This window comes from Numida meleagris, chromosome 6 (assembly GCF_002078875.1).
Source record: "Numida meleagris isolate 19003 breed g44 Domestic line chromosome 6, NumMel1.0, whole genome shotgun sequence".
Lineage (NCBI taxonomy): Eukaryota > Metazoa > Chordata > Aves > Galliformes > Numididae > Numida > Numida meleagris.
Window position 1 is genome coordinate 24,752,039 of NC_034414.1, and position 16,535 is coordinate 24,768,573.

The window sequence follows — 16,535 nt, forward strand, 5'->3', positions numbered from 1 at the left end:
CCCAACTCAGGGACAGCCCTACCCTGGGCCTCCACATGCTTTGCTGCACTCATTGTTCGGCTAAAAGGAAAGACCGTGCTACAAAAAAGTCACAAGGTGTCTGTAAAGGAGTGTTTATGCACAGCCAGCTGCCAGCTGCAGCCATTTGATGTGTTTACAGCTGAAGGAAAGTAGGCTGGTACATTCATGTGGTGATTTACGAAACACATAGCCTGCAAACATCTCCCAGCTCCGACCACAAACCCATTAGAGACAGCAGCGACCCGCCCCGCCGCCATGTTGAGGCAGGAACACCCCGCCCCTCACGGCAGCCCCCACTCCGCGCCCGTGAGGGGCGGAGCCAAAGGCTACGGCGCAGGCGCAGAGCGCCACCGTGCAGCCACGTGACGCGGGTCAGGTGATCGTTGGCGGAAGCGGTCGGTGCCGGGTTGGGGGGTTGGGTGTTGTTGGGCGCCATGGCTTCCATTCTGGATGAGTACGAGGACTCCTTGTATCGTTCCGCCTCCGTGCAGCAGAGCCGCGCCAGCGTGGGCATCCCGCACTCCGGTAAGTGCTGGCAGTGCCTCCAGCCCTCCGGTCGGGCCGACCCCGGCTGATGGGCAGGCCCCAGCCCCGGCTGAGGACCGGGGAGCCAGAGGCCTGCTCCCACCCTTCTCTGTGTGGGGTGCTCTGGCAGGGAGAGGGGAGGCGAGGTGGCAGCCTGGGGCAGGGAGTAGGGTATGGCAGGCTGTGCTTTCAGTAAGTGTGCTTTCTGATATGTTGCTATCTTTGTGCTGCAGTGTTCAGCTGCCCCTTCTTTTGCTGTCACTTGCTGTATGAAATGTTTCAGCGCAGGGGATGCTGGCTTTCTGATGAAGCTCGAGGGTGATACAAGTAGTGTCAGCAAAATTTAGGGGCTGTTTGTCTGTGGGAGGGCTTCGTAAGGCCATACCCACGTGTGCCAGGAAGCAGTGTGTGGTAAAAACATGTGTGCGTGGAGTGCTATGCTTCTGTAGTCATGAATCATAACCGGTCCTCAGCACTGCTCAGTTCAGGGCTGTGGTAGCTGTCAGAGATCGTCTTGCTTCCTTTCTGGTCCTCAACAAGGAACCTGCCTGTTACAACCACAATATTCTGACTGTACACTTTTTGAGAGGGTGTGCAATCAACATAAGGTAAAGATGGGATGACCAATCAGTTATTTCTTTCCTATGTGAAAAAACAAGCAAATAGCAAATATTTTTCTTGATAAATCTGAGGTGAGCTCATTAGATTCAATAACAGTCTTCCATCATATGCCACCTCACAACATCACACTGAGTAGTGGGTGAGAAATGTTGGTTGTGTGAGAGGATTCTGTTCTACTTGGTATTGTCATGATGATGCCAGGTGCTGTGCAGCACTGGCATATGAGAGGTATGTGTTTAGAAACAGGCATGTTCTTTCAAGCCTTTTCCTCATACGTTGTAGCCCACTGTTAGCCTTTGGGGAAACTGGGTTGCAAGGTTTGTATATGTGTTGATAATTGATAAATTACCCTGCACTGTGTACTATAGAGAATAAATGCACAGACAGAATTATTCTGAGTCTACATGCTTAAGTAGGTACGTTCCTCTTGTTTGTTTTAATATGCGCTAAGTTACTTTGCTCTGTGTTATTACATAAAGAATGAGTGTCCTCAATAGGTGTTAAGCAAAACAGTGCTGGGACAACCTGTCAACAGAAAATACATTTCCAAGGACTCAGCTTTTCTTCTTGACTGCTGAAACACTCTCTTCAGTCATGACTGTCTCACAGTTGAGAAATCTGCCTGCTTGCTGACAAATGATTTTGGCAAAGGAAGTTGTGGAAGCTGCTAAGTTGCAAAGATGCAGTGTAGTAAGGATTTTAGTCATTCATAAATCAGACTACTGTGCTGATTTGGATCAAAACATGGACTGGTAGAAGCTATGGGCAAGCTGAAGTTTAAGTTAATTGACTTTGGAAGAAGTGTAAGTAAATAGTTAACTTCCTCAAAGCAGTCCTTAAGGTTAGGTTAGAAATTTTGGAAGAACTTACAATTTATTCCCTTGTTTCAGTTAGTTGTTCCTAGTGCTTGGGGACAGGTACTGTTTCTCAAAGCTGTACATTCTGTTGCAGACCTCAAGTACAGCTGCAGTGTAAACTTCAAGTACTCCAATTTCAGCATGGAAAGAGCTACTTCGATCTGATAGACATGACTGATGTTGGTGAACTTAAATCTTTGAACAGATTCAAAACTCTTAGGAAAAATGCAGGTTTTCCCAGAAATCGGGATGGGAAATACTGCAGTACAATTTCACCTGAACACGAAAGGGGTGTTGGGGTCAGAATGGAGGAAGGGGAATTTCTGAATGGAATATATGTTATACAACAGATATTTCTTCTGTATAGAGAATTGTAAGCTGGAGAAGTGCATCCTTGTCCTGTTATGGACACTAGTTAAAATCCTTATGTTAGTGATGGTGATGCTGTGGTTGTTGTCACTGTAATGGATATAGCCTTAAAATCAGTGCACTCTAGACTTCTTCACTATAATTGAATAAAAACCAACCAAACGGAATCCCTCAGAAGCCCTACCTCTTGCTGTCACTGTCCAACTTTTCCCTGATGCCAATCTGAAAAAAAACTCAAGACTACCTGAGTGAATGTGACTCAATGATCTTGTTTGTTTCCTGTTCCTTTCTTTATATCATAGAATGGTTTGAGTTGGAAGGGACCTTTAAGATCATCTAGTTCCAATCCCCTGCTATAGGCAGGGACACCTCCTTCTAGACCAGGTTACTCAAAGCCCCATCCAGCCTGGCCCTGAATGGTTCCAGGGAGGGGGCATTCACAGCCTCACTGGGCAACCTGTTCCAGTGTCTCACCACCCTCACAGTAAAGAATTTCTTCCTAATATATATTTCTTTCTTACTTACATATGTGTATAGGTTAGCTGTGACATGTGAATCTCAGCTTGGGAGCTTTGTCTACATGTTCTGAACCACTGTTCATAATGGCAAGTTTAAGCCATGGCATTGCAGCTTCTTAGTCTGAATTGAAGAACATGTGTTTTACATGGTGTTAGCAGGTGGCTTTCCACTAGCATGCTGACCTTTTCAACAGCAGCAAAGCTGAAATTAGAGTTTTTCAGGATAATCTGGGTGAGGCTATAGATATTGAATATGCTTTAGAGAAGTGCTGTTTGTCCTAGTCTAGAGTTTATTGGGCCTATGCTCTTCAGAATGAAAGAAGTCCGTTTCCCTGGGAGTCCTCAAACACTACTTGAGTTCCTCAAACTCAGGTTTATTTTCTCTGTTTACATCTTGCTTGGTAGCTAATTTGGCCATGAACGGCTTTAACTTGCCATAGCTCTGTTTTTTCTTTTAATCTCCCTGTCCAAACTAACTGCTGCATGGATCTGCTTGCTTTAGAAGTCCTTCACTTGCTCATGGAGCAAAGCAGATGAGTTAACCCCAATATATCAAGTCTGTCTGGCTTCCTAGCTTGAGATAGTGGGGGCAGACAGATCCTCTGCTGTTTTCTTTGTCAGGGGGTTATGTAAGACTTTTGTGTATGGGAAATGCAGTCAGTGGGAAAACTTGTCTCAAGGGACAGATATGGATGCAACTTTGTGATAAGATCTGTTTGTGAATATACAGATGTTCCAGGATTCTGCGATGATTATCTTCACTTGGCTTTAGTTTTATACGAACGCCTTTGTATTTTATGGTTCACTGCCATATCTGAGATCCTTTATAGTGTTTCACTTCATCGTAGGAGGCTCAGAAAGAGCAGTTGCACAGATCACATCATTCTATTTGTGAAGAAGGAAAAGTCCCATATTTTTGGGTTAGGAGGTCTATTAGTCTTTAGTGAGGATTGTATCTGTTGTACTAGTTCTCTGTACCCCCCTTGTCGTTATAGTTCTCCCTGTCTTTAAACATTCAGCTTGTTACCTGCTAATCTATGGCTAAGCCTTTGTTGTAGCCAGAGGAGCTAGTCTTGCCCATCTGCGCTGACGATCATGAGAATTTTTTAAAATAGCAGGTTTCTGAGCTGTTTATTAATAATTTATCTTTAACATATTTCTTCACAACTATGTAAGTTTTCTCAGGTCAGACCTTCTCCAATCTCTGCCTTTCCCAGGTAGATCTCCTCCATAAGTAATTCCTCACTCTGGATGTCGCATTTCCCAAGCTGCTGGGGACTCAGCTGACTAGCTGAATACTTAATCAGTTGCACAAGTTAACTTGTGCTGGTTGTATTCCTATTTTCAGTTCACTGATTTGGAAATTTTGCTTCGTTAGGCTGAAAATGTAATATGTGTCCCACAAAGTGGCCAGTTTGTATCAAACGCCAAGCCTCAACTCTAACCGTAACTTCATCAGACGTTTCTTAGAATTTGGACATAGTGCTCAGATCCTTTGGAAATCCAGCATAACCTGGCTGTATTGTAGGATTTGGTGTGAAAAAATAAACTGACTGAATATGTTTTGACTCAGCAAGCAGTTTATGCCAGGGCTGGAGCACTGATTTGGCAATTGCCAGGCCTTGGTTACTTTTCTAGATCTAGTAAGTATTTCACGTGCCTTCCAGCAACAGCTTGAAAATTGCTATTAGGATGATGTTGTGTCTGGAAACATACGCTGTATGGTAAAAGAGTCATTGTGAACTAGAACTATATTCCCTGCAGCAAATAATCTAGCAGGCATCTCTGTATATTGAAGCACATATACAGTGTGAGTACAAAACAAACAAGAAACCACACAGTACCACCACCACAAAAAAAAAAAACCTCAAAAAAAAGAAAACAACAAACAACAAAATAACATGACTTTGAAAATAGTTTTAGCTTATAAACAATGGATGTCAAGTGTGGTAGCTCATTCAATTCCAATATGGTAAAAGAAAGGAGATCACTATAGAATTAAAATGTATTCCCAAGTTACATGTATGGGAGCATGAAATCAGAGCCCTCTTTGTGTCCTATGTAATAGCAGCCATTCTTTTCTCTCTTGAATAAATTGCCACCCAAGAAAAACAAATTACTTGGTGATTCTGCTTTCATTTTCTGCTTTTTATGCCATTCATGTGACAGTTTTGCAGCTTCCCCTTGAATTCTTTGTGATGAGCTTGCAGTTCTGTGACAAGACAGTAAAGTGTATTACTACTTTTCAGTTACACATCCGTGTGAGTGCTGCTCTCAGTGTTGGTGTTCCATGGAGTAAACTCCATTTACAGTGAAGCCCAGAGCAGGCAATGGTCACTCTGTCTTTCTAGGCTAGATTCTGATGTTAGTTCTTATGGGGTTTTTTTGGCTTTGTTTTTTTGGTCTTGTTTAAGTACTCATATATAGATATTTTTTTTTTCCAGGATATGTAAATGCACGACTGGAGAAGGAAACACCAATATTTAACAAGCAAAGGATTGATTTTGCTCCTCCAGAGAAAATCAACAGCTTAGTGGTCTCCTCTAACCAGCTCTGTATGAGCCTTGGCAAAGACACCCTTCTCAGGTAATGCTGCTGGTGACCTGAAGTTATTGCTTGTTTTCATCTTTTTTTTTTTAAGTTGCTGGAGAACTTTTAATTAGAAAAATGATAAGCCGTGAACCTGCATATATTGAAAACAATAAGAAATGAATGTCATGTGAGCTTTGTTTGGCAGCATGCGTTCCTGTTTTGTCTTTGCAGGATTGATCTTGGGAAGCCAGATGAACCTAATCAGGTAGAGTTGGGACGCAAAGATGAAGCCAAAGTCTACAAGATGTTTTTGGATCACACAGGTGAGGTGATGGGCTGCTTGTATTTACAGATGATGGCTGGCAGCAGAGGCAACTGAATGTGCATACAAAGTACAGGCTCTGTGAATAGGGCAGACAGGTGGTTTTCATGGAATTCCTTTCTTTTGCTTTGTGGTATGTGTACACAAAAATGTTTTTTAAATGAACTGAAAAACATCTGCAGCTCATTGTAGCCTTGACTGACTGAAAAAACTAACAAACAAAACACAAACTTGAAAAGTGATTCTTATAAGTATCACTAGCTGACAGGGATAGGAGAGAGCTCTGGGAAATGTTTGTCCTTAGAACAGTTACTGAACTAGAAGAATACCTTTTCACTGAAGTATCTGAGATTAGCAGTTTTTGTTTGCAACATATGGACTACTGTTCTGATCCGTTATGGAAATCCCCTTTTCACGAATGCCTGGAAAAGCCCTGGATTAAGTATGTTGTTACCAGTGCTTATCTAATGTGAGGCTGAGAAGCCTCAGGAATTTGGCATGCTTAGGCTCAGTGTAAATTTGGTCTCTCCTTCTTGTGCCCCTCTCCTTTTGGCAGGCTCTCATCTCCTGATCGCTCTGAACACCAGTGAATGCCTTTACCTGAACAGAAGTGTTCAGAAAGTACGAGCGCTCTCCCGCTGGAAAGGCCACTTGATTGAAAGCGTGGGCTGGAACAAATTTCTTGGTACAGAGACCAACACCGGGCCTATCCTGGTGGGAACAGCCCAGGGGCAAATCTATGAAGCTGAAATATCTGTCAGCGAGGGAAGCCTCTTCAGCACTAATCCTGACCAGTACTTCCGACAGGTCTACACCCTGGAGGAGGAATCGGGATCTGCACCTGTCTGCTGTTTGGAGATTGAACGAGGGATAGAAGGGAAATTTTTTATTATAGCAACCACTCGAAAGAGACTTTTCCAGTTTGTCGGCAAAGTGCCTGAAGGTTCAGAGCAGCAAGGCTTCAGCTCCATTTTTGCCATGCATGCTGACCACTTGCCCAGCTTCAGGGAGTTTCCAGCCAACTTTGGTTTCAGTGAGATAGCCTTTTATACTCCAAAACTGCGCTCCAACCCACGCTCCTTTGCCTGGATGATGGGAAATGGTGTCTTATATGGTACATTGGATTATAGCCGTCCTGATTCAATTTTGAGTGATGAACGGGTCTGGGTTTATCCTTCTGATATTGACGTAGCTGGAAACAAGCCAATATCCATTGTGCTCACCCAGTTCCACTTTCTGTTGCTGCTGCCTGACCGGGTGATGGCTGTGTGCACACTGAATGAGCAGGTTGTTTTTCAAGATCTGTTCTTGGAGAAGTTTGGCACACTGACACGCATGATCAAAGATCCTATGGTCCAGCAGATCTGGATCCACACTGAGAAAGTAGTGTTCCGCTATCACGTCCAGCGGGAATCTAGAGATGTGTGGAAGATGTATATGAATATGAACAAATTTGATTTAGCCAAAGAATATTGTAAAGACCGTCCAGAGTGCCTAGATATTGTGCTGGCAAAGGAGGCGGAGCACTGCTTCCAGAACAAGAGGTATCTGGACAGTGCCAAGTGTTATGCACTGACCCAGAACTATTTTGAGGAAATTGCCCTTAAGTTCATTGAAGCCAAGCAAGAAGAGGCCCTGATGGAGTTTCTGATTAAGAAGTTAAATAACCTAAAGCATTCTGAGAAGACACAGACCACTCTGCTGACCACGTGGCTAACAGAGCTGTACCTGAACTGGCTAGGTATATTGGAAGGAGATCCCTCACAGCGGAATCTCTATTTGGATACCCGGGAGAAGTTTCGCACCTTCCTGAGCAGCCCTAAGAACAAAGACTGTCTGTTTAATAACCGGGCATCTATTTATGAGCTCTTGGCAAGCCATGGGGACACAGAGCACATGGTCTATTTTGCAGTCATCATGCAGGACTATGAGCGAGTAGTAGCTCACCACTGTCAGCATGATGAGTACGATGAAGCTCTGAATGTGCTGTCCCGGCACAGAGATGAGAAGCTGTTTTACAAGTTCTCTCCAGTCCTCATCCAGCATATTCCCAAGAAGGTAGTCGATGCTTGGATTTCTATGGGCTCCAGACTGGATGCCAGGAACCTTATTCCAGCCCTTGTTAACTATAGCCAGAGTGCCAGCACCCAGCAGATCAATGAAGCCATTAGATACATGGAGTTCTGTGTCTACCAGTTGGAGGAAACGCAGCAAGCTATTCACAACTACCTGTTGTCTCTCTATGCTTTGTGTCGGCCGGATTCATTGCTATCATATCTGGAACAAGCAGGAACCAACCCAAACAGGATCCACTATGACCTGAAGTATGCACTGCGCCTATGTGCAGAGCATGGGCACCATCATGCCTGTGTCCATATTTACAAAGTTATGGAATTATATGAGGAAGCTGTGGATCTTGCATTACAGGTACGTGTGTCTGTGCATGCATGCTGTGAGATATGGGAACATAGCTACTTCAAGTTATCTTGAACAACAAGGCATTGAGAAGAAATGGACACACGGTATTGGAGCTGTGCAGATAAGTATGGGAGGAAAGACTTCTAACTTACTTCTGAGCTTTCACAATTGTTTTAAGTAGACAACTTACTTTAACATCTCCCAGTTGAGAGTCGGGGCATGGGAGATAGAAATGAGAGTATGATCTGTCTTAATCCTAGTCTCTAACACAAAATAAAGTGTCTGCATTTATGCAAGGCTTGTATAGCTACTATTCAGGATTCTATTAACTTCCTATTCCTAGCTGTAGTAATTATCAGAAGAATGCCTTTGTTAGCTTAGTCTGACCTTTAGGGTGATGTTTGAGTTCTCTCCAGAGGCACTGCTATATCTTCATTGAAATGTGTGGCAAGCAAAGACAGCAGAACATAGATGTGCTCTTATTGTAGTTCTGGGCTTTATTCTCTGCTGCGTAGCAAGCAAATCTTCCATCTGGAGAAATGCTGGTTGAGAAGAGAGAAGGTGTTTGACATGTAAATAAGCAGCAGGCCAGTAGTGCAGCCCTAGTCAGTGAAATTGCAATAGGGGTTTTCTATAAACACCTCCTATTATGGAGGCATTGAATGGTGGATAAATGAAGAAGAAAGCTTAACTCAATTTCCTTGTCTGTTCACCTTCAAGGTGGATGTTGATCTTGCCAAGTCCTGTGCAGATCTCCCTGAAGATGATGAGGAACTCCGGAAGAAGCTGTGGTTGAAGATTGCTCGCCATGTCGTTCAGGAAGAGAAGGATGTCAAGAAGGCAATGGCTTGCCTTTCCAGCTGTGCCCTGCTGAAGATTGAAGATGTCCTGCCATTCTTTCCAGACTTTGTCACTATTGACCATTTTAAGGAGGCTATCTGTAACTCTCTGGAGGACTACAACAAGCACATTGAGGAGCTGAAAAGGGAGATGGAGGAAGCCACACAGAGTGCCAAGAGAATCCGAGAGGACATCCAGGAAATGAGAAATAAGTATGGCTCTGTTGAGCCTCAAGAAAAATGTGCTGCTTGTGACTTTCCTCTTCTAAACCGCCCATTTTACCTTTTCCTTTGTGGTCACATGTTTCATTATGACTGTCTTCTCCAAGCAGTTTTTCCAAACCTTCCTGCCTATAAGCAGGCAAAGCTGGAAGATCTTCAGAAGAAGCTAGCAGCTACCAGTCAGCCTTCCAAGGGCCACCATCGTCCCAAGGATGCAGATACTGCTAGTTTAGGGAAGGGGCAGCAGAGCCGGGAACAGATCAAAGCTGACATTGATGATATTGTGGCAGCTGAATGTGTGTACTGTGGTGAGCTGATGATCCGGTCCATTGACAAACCTTTTATTGATCCCCAGAAATATGAAGAGGAGATGCAAAGCTGGCTGTAGTTCTCCAAATCTGCAGCTGTTATGTACCAGAGAGGTTTTGTTCACAACTTGTAAAGCTTCTGTGGTGGAAGTAAAATCTCCAAAGATGGGAACGCAGTGGCTTCTGTGGAACTCTAAGGAAAGAGTAATGGGGTGTTGTTATCAGGATTATAGTGAACTAATCTTGAAAAAAGTGGAGATATAGCTATTGCTGTCTAAAAACTCAAAAAGTGATTAGAGCTGATCTACTGGATTTTTGTTTTAGCAGATGTTGGCTGTTTGCAGTTTTGAGGTTCTCAGAGTGAAACTAATGGAGTGCCTTGTTGCCCAGAAGGAATTGGGAACAGCCTGTGGTTTCTCTTCCCTGCTGCATGGTATCTGTTTTGGTGAAGACAAGCTTAAATTGGAGGCAGTGAGGAACACTAAACAGTGTAGTCTTCATTGATCATTTCCAATGCAAGAATTGCCTTCGGTTTCTTTTTTTGCTGAGTCTGTAGCCACATGCTGAGAGAACATGAAAGGAGAAGTGCTCTTGCATATATATTTTGTAAACATCTTGCTACACAAATACATGTTTCTGCACAATGTAGTGTAAGAATGTGTATAATTTTCAAGCAGATGTCTCGGTGTACACTTAAGTCATTTGACTGCAGTTCTCTTTCCCACAAACTTTATGGATGAGTCCATACATCTGAATTTTCTCTGGGGACTTTTCACTTTTTCTGATAATGCTTCTTTGTCTGTTTACACCTTCATCCCACTTCCACTTTGACTTCCTTTGTATAGTGGATCTTGTTTTCATCTCCACTTCAAACCGAAATTGATACATGCACTAGTAAGTTTTCAAGTGGTTCTTCAGACAAGTAGGAACACTGCCCAGTTGTATTGCTCTGCGCTGCTCCTCTTCAAACTGCCCTCTAGCACTGGAATGGAGATCTAGTCATAGATTTCCTCAAGGACAGACTACAGAAAACTCTTAACTGGTGAAAAATTTGCTTTCTTTTTTGAAGCCAGTGCTGGGTAACCAGCAGTATTCTGCCTTCTTGGCAGTATTTAGTGCTTTCTGGGAATGGCTGCAAGTCAGTGTTTCTGTCTATTGCACTAACTTGGAAAATTCTTCCCAGAATTGTCCACTGCACTGTGGGCAATGGAACAAAAAAAGTTCTCCAGTGGTTAGCCTGCGTTCCTTGTTTTACTACTGGAGAAATTGAAGTTTTAATGAAGTTCTGCTGGTTGTGGCTGAATTGCAAAATTAGCAGAATTGATCTATGTTAAAAGTGATGATTCTTGTAGTTAAGTCAAGAAAAAATATTGTTCTCTGAAAAGCTCTTTTTTCACAAGCCTATGCTTGTCTTGAGCGCTTGCCCCAGTCTGCAGGTCCCTTATCCTGTTCATAGGATTGTAGAACTAGGTCTTTCACTTCATTACAAAGGAATATAAGTTGGTTTCCTTGAGGAGCTGACTTAAGAATTTTGATAACCATCCATAGCTTCAGAAGACCATCATGCATTTGTTGGGAGCTTCAGCCTCAAATGAGTGAATTTCATCTATGTGAAGCAAGTAATAAAAAGCAGAGCTGAAGTGAGAAGACCTGAGGTGGCTATTTTTATGACTTTTCATAGAAACAGTAATAGCAGCTTATCTTGATGGAGAGAGTAACTTAAAGTTACTTATTTTCCTTGGAACGTTCTTAATATTTGTTTCACCTCTTTACTTTTTGGTGTTACAGCATGCTTTCCTGGTATATTAAAAGTATTAGCCTTACATTCCTTTCCTGTTAGTGCAGCAGATTTGTTATAGTGTTAGATAAATGCTTCTGTTTTATCTCTGACATGGAAAAATATTTTTTGCTTTCAGACCGTTCTGGGGAGGATCTGGTCTGTAAAATTAAAACTCACAAGTCTCTGCCTGAGATGGCTTAGTAGGGGGAAGTACCTCAAAAACCCACTGATTTCAGTTTTAGATATTCATACATCTCAGTTAACAAAACTAAAACTACATTATTTTTTTAATGGCCAGTATGCTGTATTCTCTGAGGGCTCTAGGCTTGTGCAGTAGATATGTATACCACAAATACTCCCTCACCACTGTTAACTGAAAATCTTTTAAGTTATTTGCTGTTGAGGCTGTGGAAATCGTTACCACCTGAAAAGACTCCAACAGTGGTTAAATGACTAGTAGAGGATGCTATATAAAGATACCTTCTGAGCTTTCCTTACATTGTCACATACTTCAAGACTTTTGGTAAATTCTCACTTGTGCTTCATGGCAACTTTGCAATACCACTCACTGAAAATAAGATGTTTTTTGGGAAGGGCAGAAGGAAGCAAAGTGTTCACTGTTCTCCAATAAATCCAGTCTGCAAGATCTCTTCCTCTGTGCTTTCAGAATAACAGTTTTATCTTTTCTCCTTGTAATTTCAGCACATTTATGGTTTTTGAAGTTCTTTGTATTTATTTATTTTTGTTAAACTGTGAATGAACTATATACAGGCTGTTACAAATGACGTGTTCTTGAGCCTTATTCTTGTCTGTGCAAATAATCTCTGCTGTTCAATACAGGCAGAGAACAGCATAACCAAAAGGGTGGATGGGAGCCTAAGACCTGTATAACCAGAATAAGCTTATGTTGCTAGACTTATGCTGAAGAAATTTAGGCCTTACCTGCACAGCTAAAGCAAACTTGTGCCTGTTATCTTGCCTCAGTATCAAGCAAGTGACTGAGGAAATGCTGCAAGTCATAGGAGACAACAGCAAATGTGTATTATGGGACAACTTGTGGAGAATTTCCGATGCACTTGCTGTTGACTTATCTGGTCAGAAACACATCAGTAAAATTCTGGGAGCTGTGTGGGTTGTCTCATTACTAAAAATAAATGACTGGGCTGGAAATTTAGTAAGGCAGGTTCTTAACAAACCACTAGATGTCATTGCTGTCCATTTAAATACTCAGGCTTGCTGCAGACAAGCTAAAGCTGGAAAACAATATTACAAAACAGTGAGGAAGTTATTCAGGTTTCCAGTGCCTTTTGTGTCAGGAAGGAGGAGACAGGCCTGTGAGGTATTTTCTGGAGGCAAAGATGCTAAAAAGAGTTATATCTAACTAAAAGAAATCTATTTCACAGATCACTTTCAGGTTTTGAGTATCACAAGCTGTTTTACTCTGTTAAATGGCATTTTTGTTATACTCTTGTTTAATTTCATTCCAGTGTAAGTTCCTCCGGAGACTATCCCACTTGGTCTCTTGAAGTGACACCTGCTGGCCTTGGATCTGGCCATTGCCTCTGCTACTTGTCCTAGCAGCAGATATGGTGGAAGGGAATGCAAGGCAGCTCCTTCATTGCTAGAGTTTGCCTATGGTATCTTTGTTAAAAGCACCAGTAGAGCTGAGTGTGCTGCAATACGACCGAGACACTGAGCTGTGTGACCAGAAATGTTAGTGTTGTTTACTTTTGTGTCTGAGTTACGGGGTCATCATCTCAATAGGGGAGTAGGAACATCCTATATGCCATCAAAATTAGATGCCATTTGATTCAGAAGTCATCTGTTAACATTTAGTTCTTTGAAAGGCACATTCTAATTAAGTATGATGCCCTGTCACTGTCAGCGTATAGACTATGTTTACAAGTGCAAATACTTACTTCTAGTGAGAGTTAATGGGAATACTTTCCATTAGGTTCTTGTATCACTTAATTCAACAATCCTGTACTGATCTGTGGGAAGATAGACTGGAAATGGGCTTCTTTCTTGCACTGGGTGTGATGAGCTGAAATTTGAGGTTTGAAATATCCAGGGCTTATGGATTTAGAGGTTTTATTCTAATGATTTTTTTTTCAGTTGGACTCAATCTTTTTCTTCAGAATAGATGGAGTACCATGCAGTTCACTGCAGGGAGTCTGGTGTTTATGACAGAACCTTAAGGCATCCTCAGAGCAGGGAGATGCTGGCTAGAATCTTCTGTTCCACCTCTTGTACACCGAGGTGGGAGGAATGTCCTGGATATTAGAGGGAATGGTGATACAGTTTGGTTCAGCTGTATTTATCTGTCTGACTTCGGAGAAATCTGATTGGAACTGCGGGAATTAATGGATCTTCATACTGAAGTCCTGAAGAAAAAGCTCATTTCCTTTTCAATAGGAGCATCAACATTTTAGTAAATTTGAAGAGCTTGTAACATTAAAAGGAAATATTACAGGAATACTTTTTATTTGCAGTGGGTTTGGGTCTCTGATCATGCCCCAGACAGACTTCATACTTCAGGAGCCTTTGTATCCTTACTGTGATGTTGGAGACTCATAATGTTCCCCCCATGAGCAACCTGACCTGCAGCTGCTTTCAGGTGGAGGAAAGGGTAAGAGTTGAAACAAATTTTAGATCTACCAGTTGAAACTGGTTGGGTTGGAGAGAAAGAAGGACTGAGCTGAGTGTTTCTTTGTAATGCCTGGAGGTGTTGGGAGAAAGCTTGTTTGGATAACGTTGGTTGCTTAGGAACAAGGAAGGTACCAGAGCACTGTAACATTGCTCATATAGCTGACTAGAAATCCTCCTCCTCTTCCTCCTGAAGAGGATTTGATACAGCCTTTTGTTTGTTAAACAGTTTGTTTGCTTCATTTATAATACAATAGTACTGGTAGAGGCATCTGCAATAAAAAATGCCCAGAGAATGTGAATCGCAGCCTACCCCTCATCTTGTGTTTTATATTGAATTGTTCTTTGTAGGTAGCAGCTAATATGAAAAGGATTGACAACTGGTTTGGTATCCAAAAGCAGGAGTTCTCCACTTAGTGCATTTGAAGTCCATGTGCTGGTCACTTGAAATGGGATGTGCTCTTTGGATCACAGCCTGAACTTGAAGGCTGTTGGACTCTGCTTAAGCAGACATCTCTGTTTTCCAATTAGTTACTCAACAGTCTTTTCTCATCTCTTTGCATGTACATACTGAATAGGTTTTCTAATAAATAAATAAATGTTTGCTGTAGAACTGGGATCAAAAACATTTTCTTATCTATAGGTTTTCTGTTGTTTTTGTTTCTTCTTTTATGGCATACAAAGTGCACAATGTGGTTTTCTTTGAGAGTGGATCTAGCGTTTTTCAATCTCTAATGTTTCACCTTTGTCCCTTTTTTCACACAGAGGTGTGCGTATATTGGGCCAGTACCTGTGGATTAATTAGGAATGTTACAAAGAGGAACGTGAAGGTTGCTGTATTAGTTTTTTAGGACTTCTCCCTACAGACAAGGTTGTGACAATTATTAGAATCTGCTGTTTTTTGATACCTGCTGTTTTTCATCCATACAAACATTTCTGTTAAGAGCCAGCAAAAGCCTATGAAGATATGGGTAGTCAGAATTTTTTGGTGTTTGGCTAATTAACACAGGCCTAGCAAAATATTCTTCCAGTTTTCCTCATAGTGGCTATCATTCAGCTCTGCATTAATATGTATAGCCTATCTGTCGGTAAAATTAAATAATCCTCCAAGCATAGCTGAACAGTATGTTGCCATCCTTGGTAATGGGGCCACTAACAGCTCATGCTGTTTCGGAAGACAGCACGGGATGTTGCTGGGGCAGGAGGAAACTGGTACTCATGGCTTACACTCCTCAGTGTCCCAATTCTTTGTTTAATGCTTGCCTGTGTGACACAGCATGACTGTCTCATAGTGACATCTGCATTTGTGTTGCGGTGGTACATTCTGCTGAGCAGCCCTTTTTGGGAGAAAAGCACTTCCTTATGTTCTACAGTCTGTTTCAAACACTTGCCTGCTTTCCCAGTTAATGAGACTGCAGTGACTAGAACCGTGTCATCTTTCTGCTGTTCCTCTGGAAGGCAGTTTATGGTAATCCTGCATATGTGCTTCAAGGACTTGCAGTGGTAGGGATTCCAAAGCAAAATAAAAAATAGTGTCACAGGAAATGTCTAATGACAGTGGAAAATTCGGAAACCTATTCCATAATAAGCAGAGTTTGTTTTCATTCTGTTATAAATTCTTAGCAAGAAAGTAAGAATAAACTGTAAAGTAACTTTTCTTTCATCTCAGACTTCTCTAAGATGATGACAGTGCCCCATGTATTCTTACAGAGGAGGGACCTGGAAGGTGGTAAATTCATGGAATTGAGGGAATTCGGTATTATGTTTCTGCAGCTTAGAGTTACAGGGAGTTGCTCAGTTAATGCTGTGGTACCTGAGCCAAAAAGTAAAGGCGTGGATTATTTGCCTGCCAGGCATCATGTCCTGCCTGGGTTGTGCTCCTAAGAAAACCAACCACTTGGGAATTTCATGCTGAACTTAAGGTGAAATGAGGAAGAGGGAAGAGTTTCTGCACACAACACAGGTTTTATTGTCAGTCTTCCTTCGACACATCTGCATAATGCCAGGCCAGAACAAGCTTTCTAGATGTTCTCCATAAGTCAAAAACTATTTGTAGGTAGGGCTTTGGGCAGAATTTCAAAGTGCTTCCTCCTAATGTCATTCTTCAACAGCTGGAATGCTTCTGGAGCTGGCTGCCTTCTTATAAGGCCCTAAATCAGCAGCGATGGCAGAGCCATTTCTTCACAGTGCCTACGTGATGTGCGTTTTTTATTCATTCTTCTGGGCAGACACCAGCTCAGAGCCACCTCTTTCTCCAGCTTGCTTCTTTGACCTCTGCTCTAGCAGAGTACTTTTTGATTCTGACATAAATACAGGATGGGCTAACAGGAACTGGACAGTAAAAACTCCCTGATATACAGGTTGAAAAATAAAGGAAGGGAGTTGCACTGAGAGGGTAACCAGTGCCCTGCTGGCTTTCAGGCTTCAGAAGGATGAAATGTGCAAGATGGGTCAAAACTGTGCCAGAGTAGTAGTTACTGCCTAACTGTTGTCAGCCGGACAATTAAGCATCATGTCTTTAGTGCCACTTCTCTCTTGCCCCGGGTGCCTGTTCAGA

At 42.3% G+C, this 16,535-nt stretch overlaps 1 protein-coding gene across 1 annotated transcript; it reads left to right on the forward strand.

Moving 5' to 3' along the window:
• On the forward strand, positions 374 to 12,114 carry VPS18 (VPS18, CORVET/HOPS core subunit). Its single transcript, XM_021402230.1, has 5 exons — positions 374 to 546; positions 5,356 to 5,497; positions 5,675 to 5,766; positions 6,322 to 8,192; positions 8,904 to 12,114. The coding sequence occupies exons 1-5, from the start codon at positions 456 to 458 to the stop codon at positions 9,630 to 9,632; spliced, it is 2,925 nt and encodes a 974-aa protein (XP_021257905.1). The 5' UTR covers positions 374 to 455; the 3' UTR covers positions 9,633 to 12,114.

Excerpts from the sequence above, each read along its gene's own strand:
- VPS18 (XM_021402230.1), top strand. The coding sequence starts at position 456 with ATGGCTTCCATTCTGGATGAGTACGAGGACTCCTTGTATCGTTCCGCC. Across the intron at positions 547-5,355 it reads CGTGGGCATCCCGCACTCCG|GATATGTAAATGCACGACTG; the intron begins GTAAGTGCTGGC and ends TTTTTTTTCCAG. Across the intron at positions 5,498-5,674 it reads GGCAAAGACACCCTTCTCAG|GATTGATCTTGGGAAGCCAG; the intron begins GTAATGCTGCTG and ends TTGTCTTTGCAG.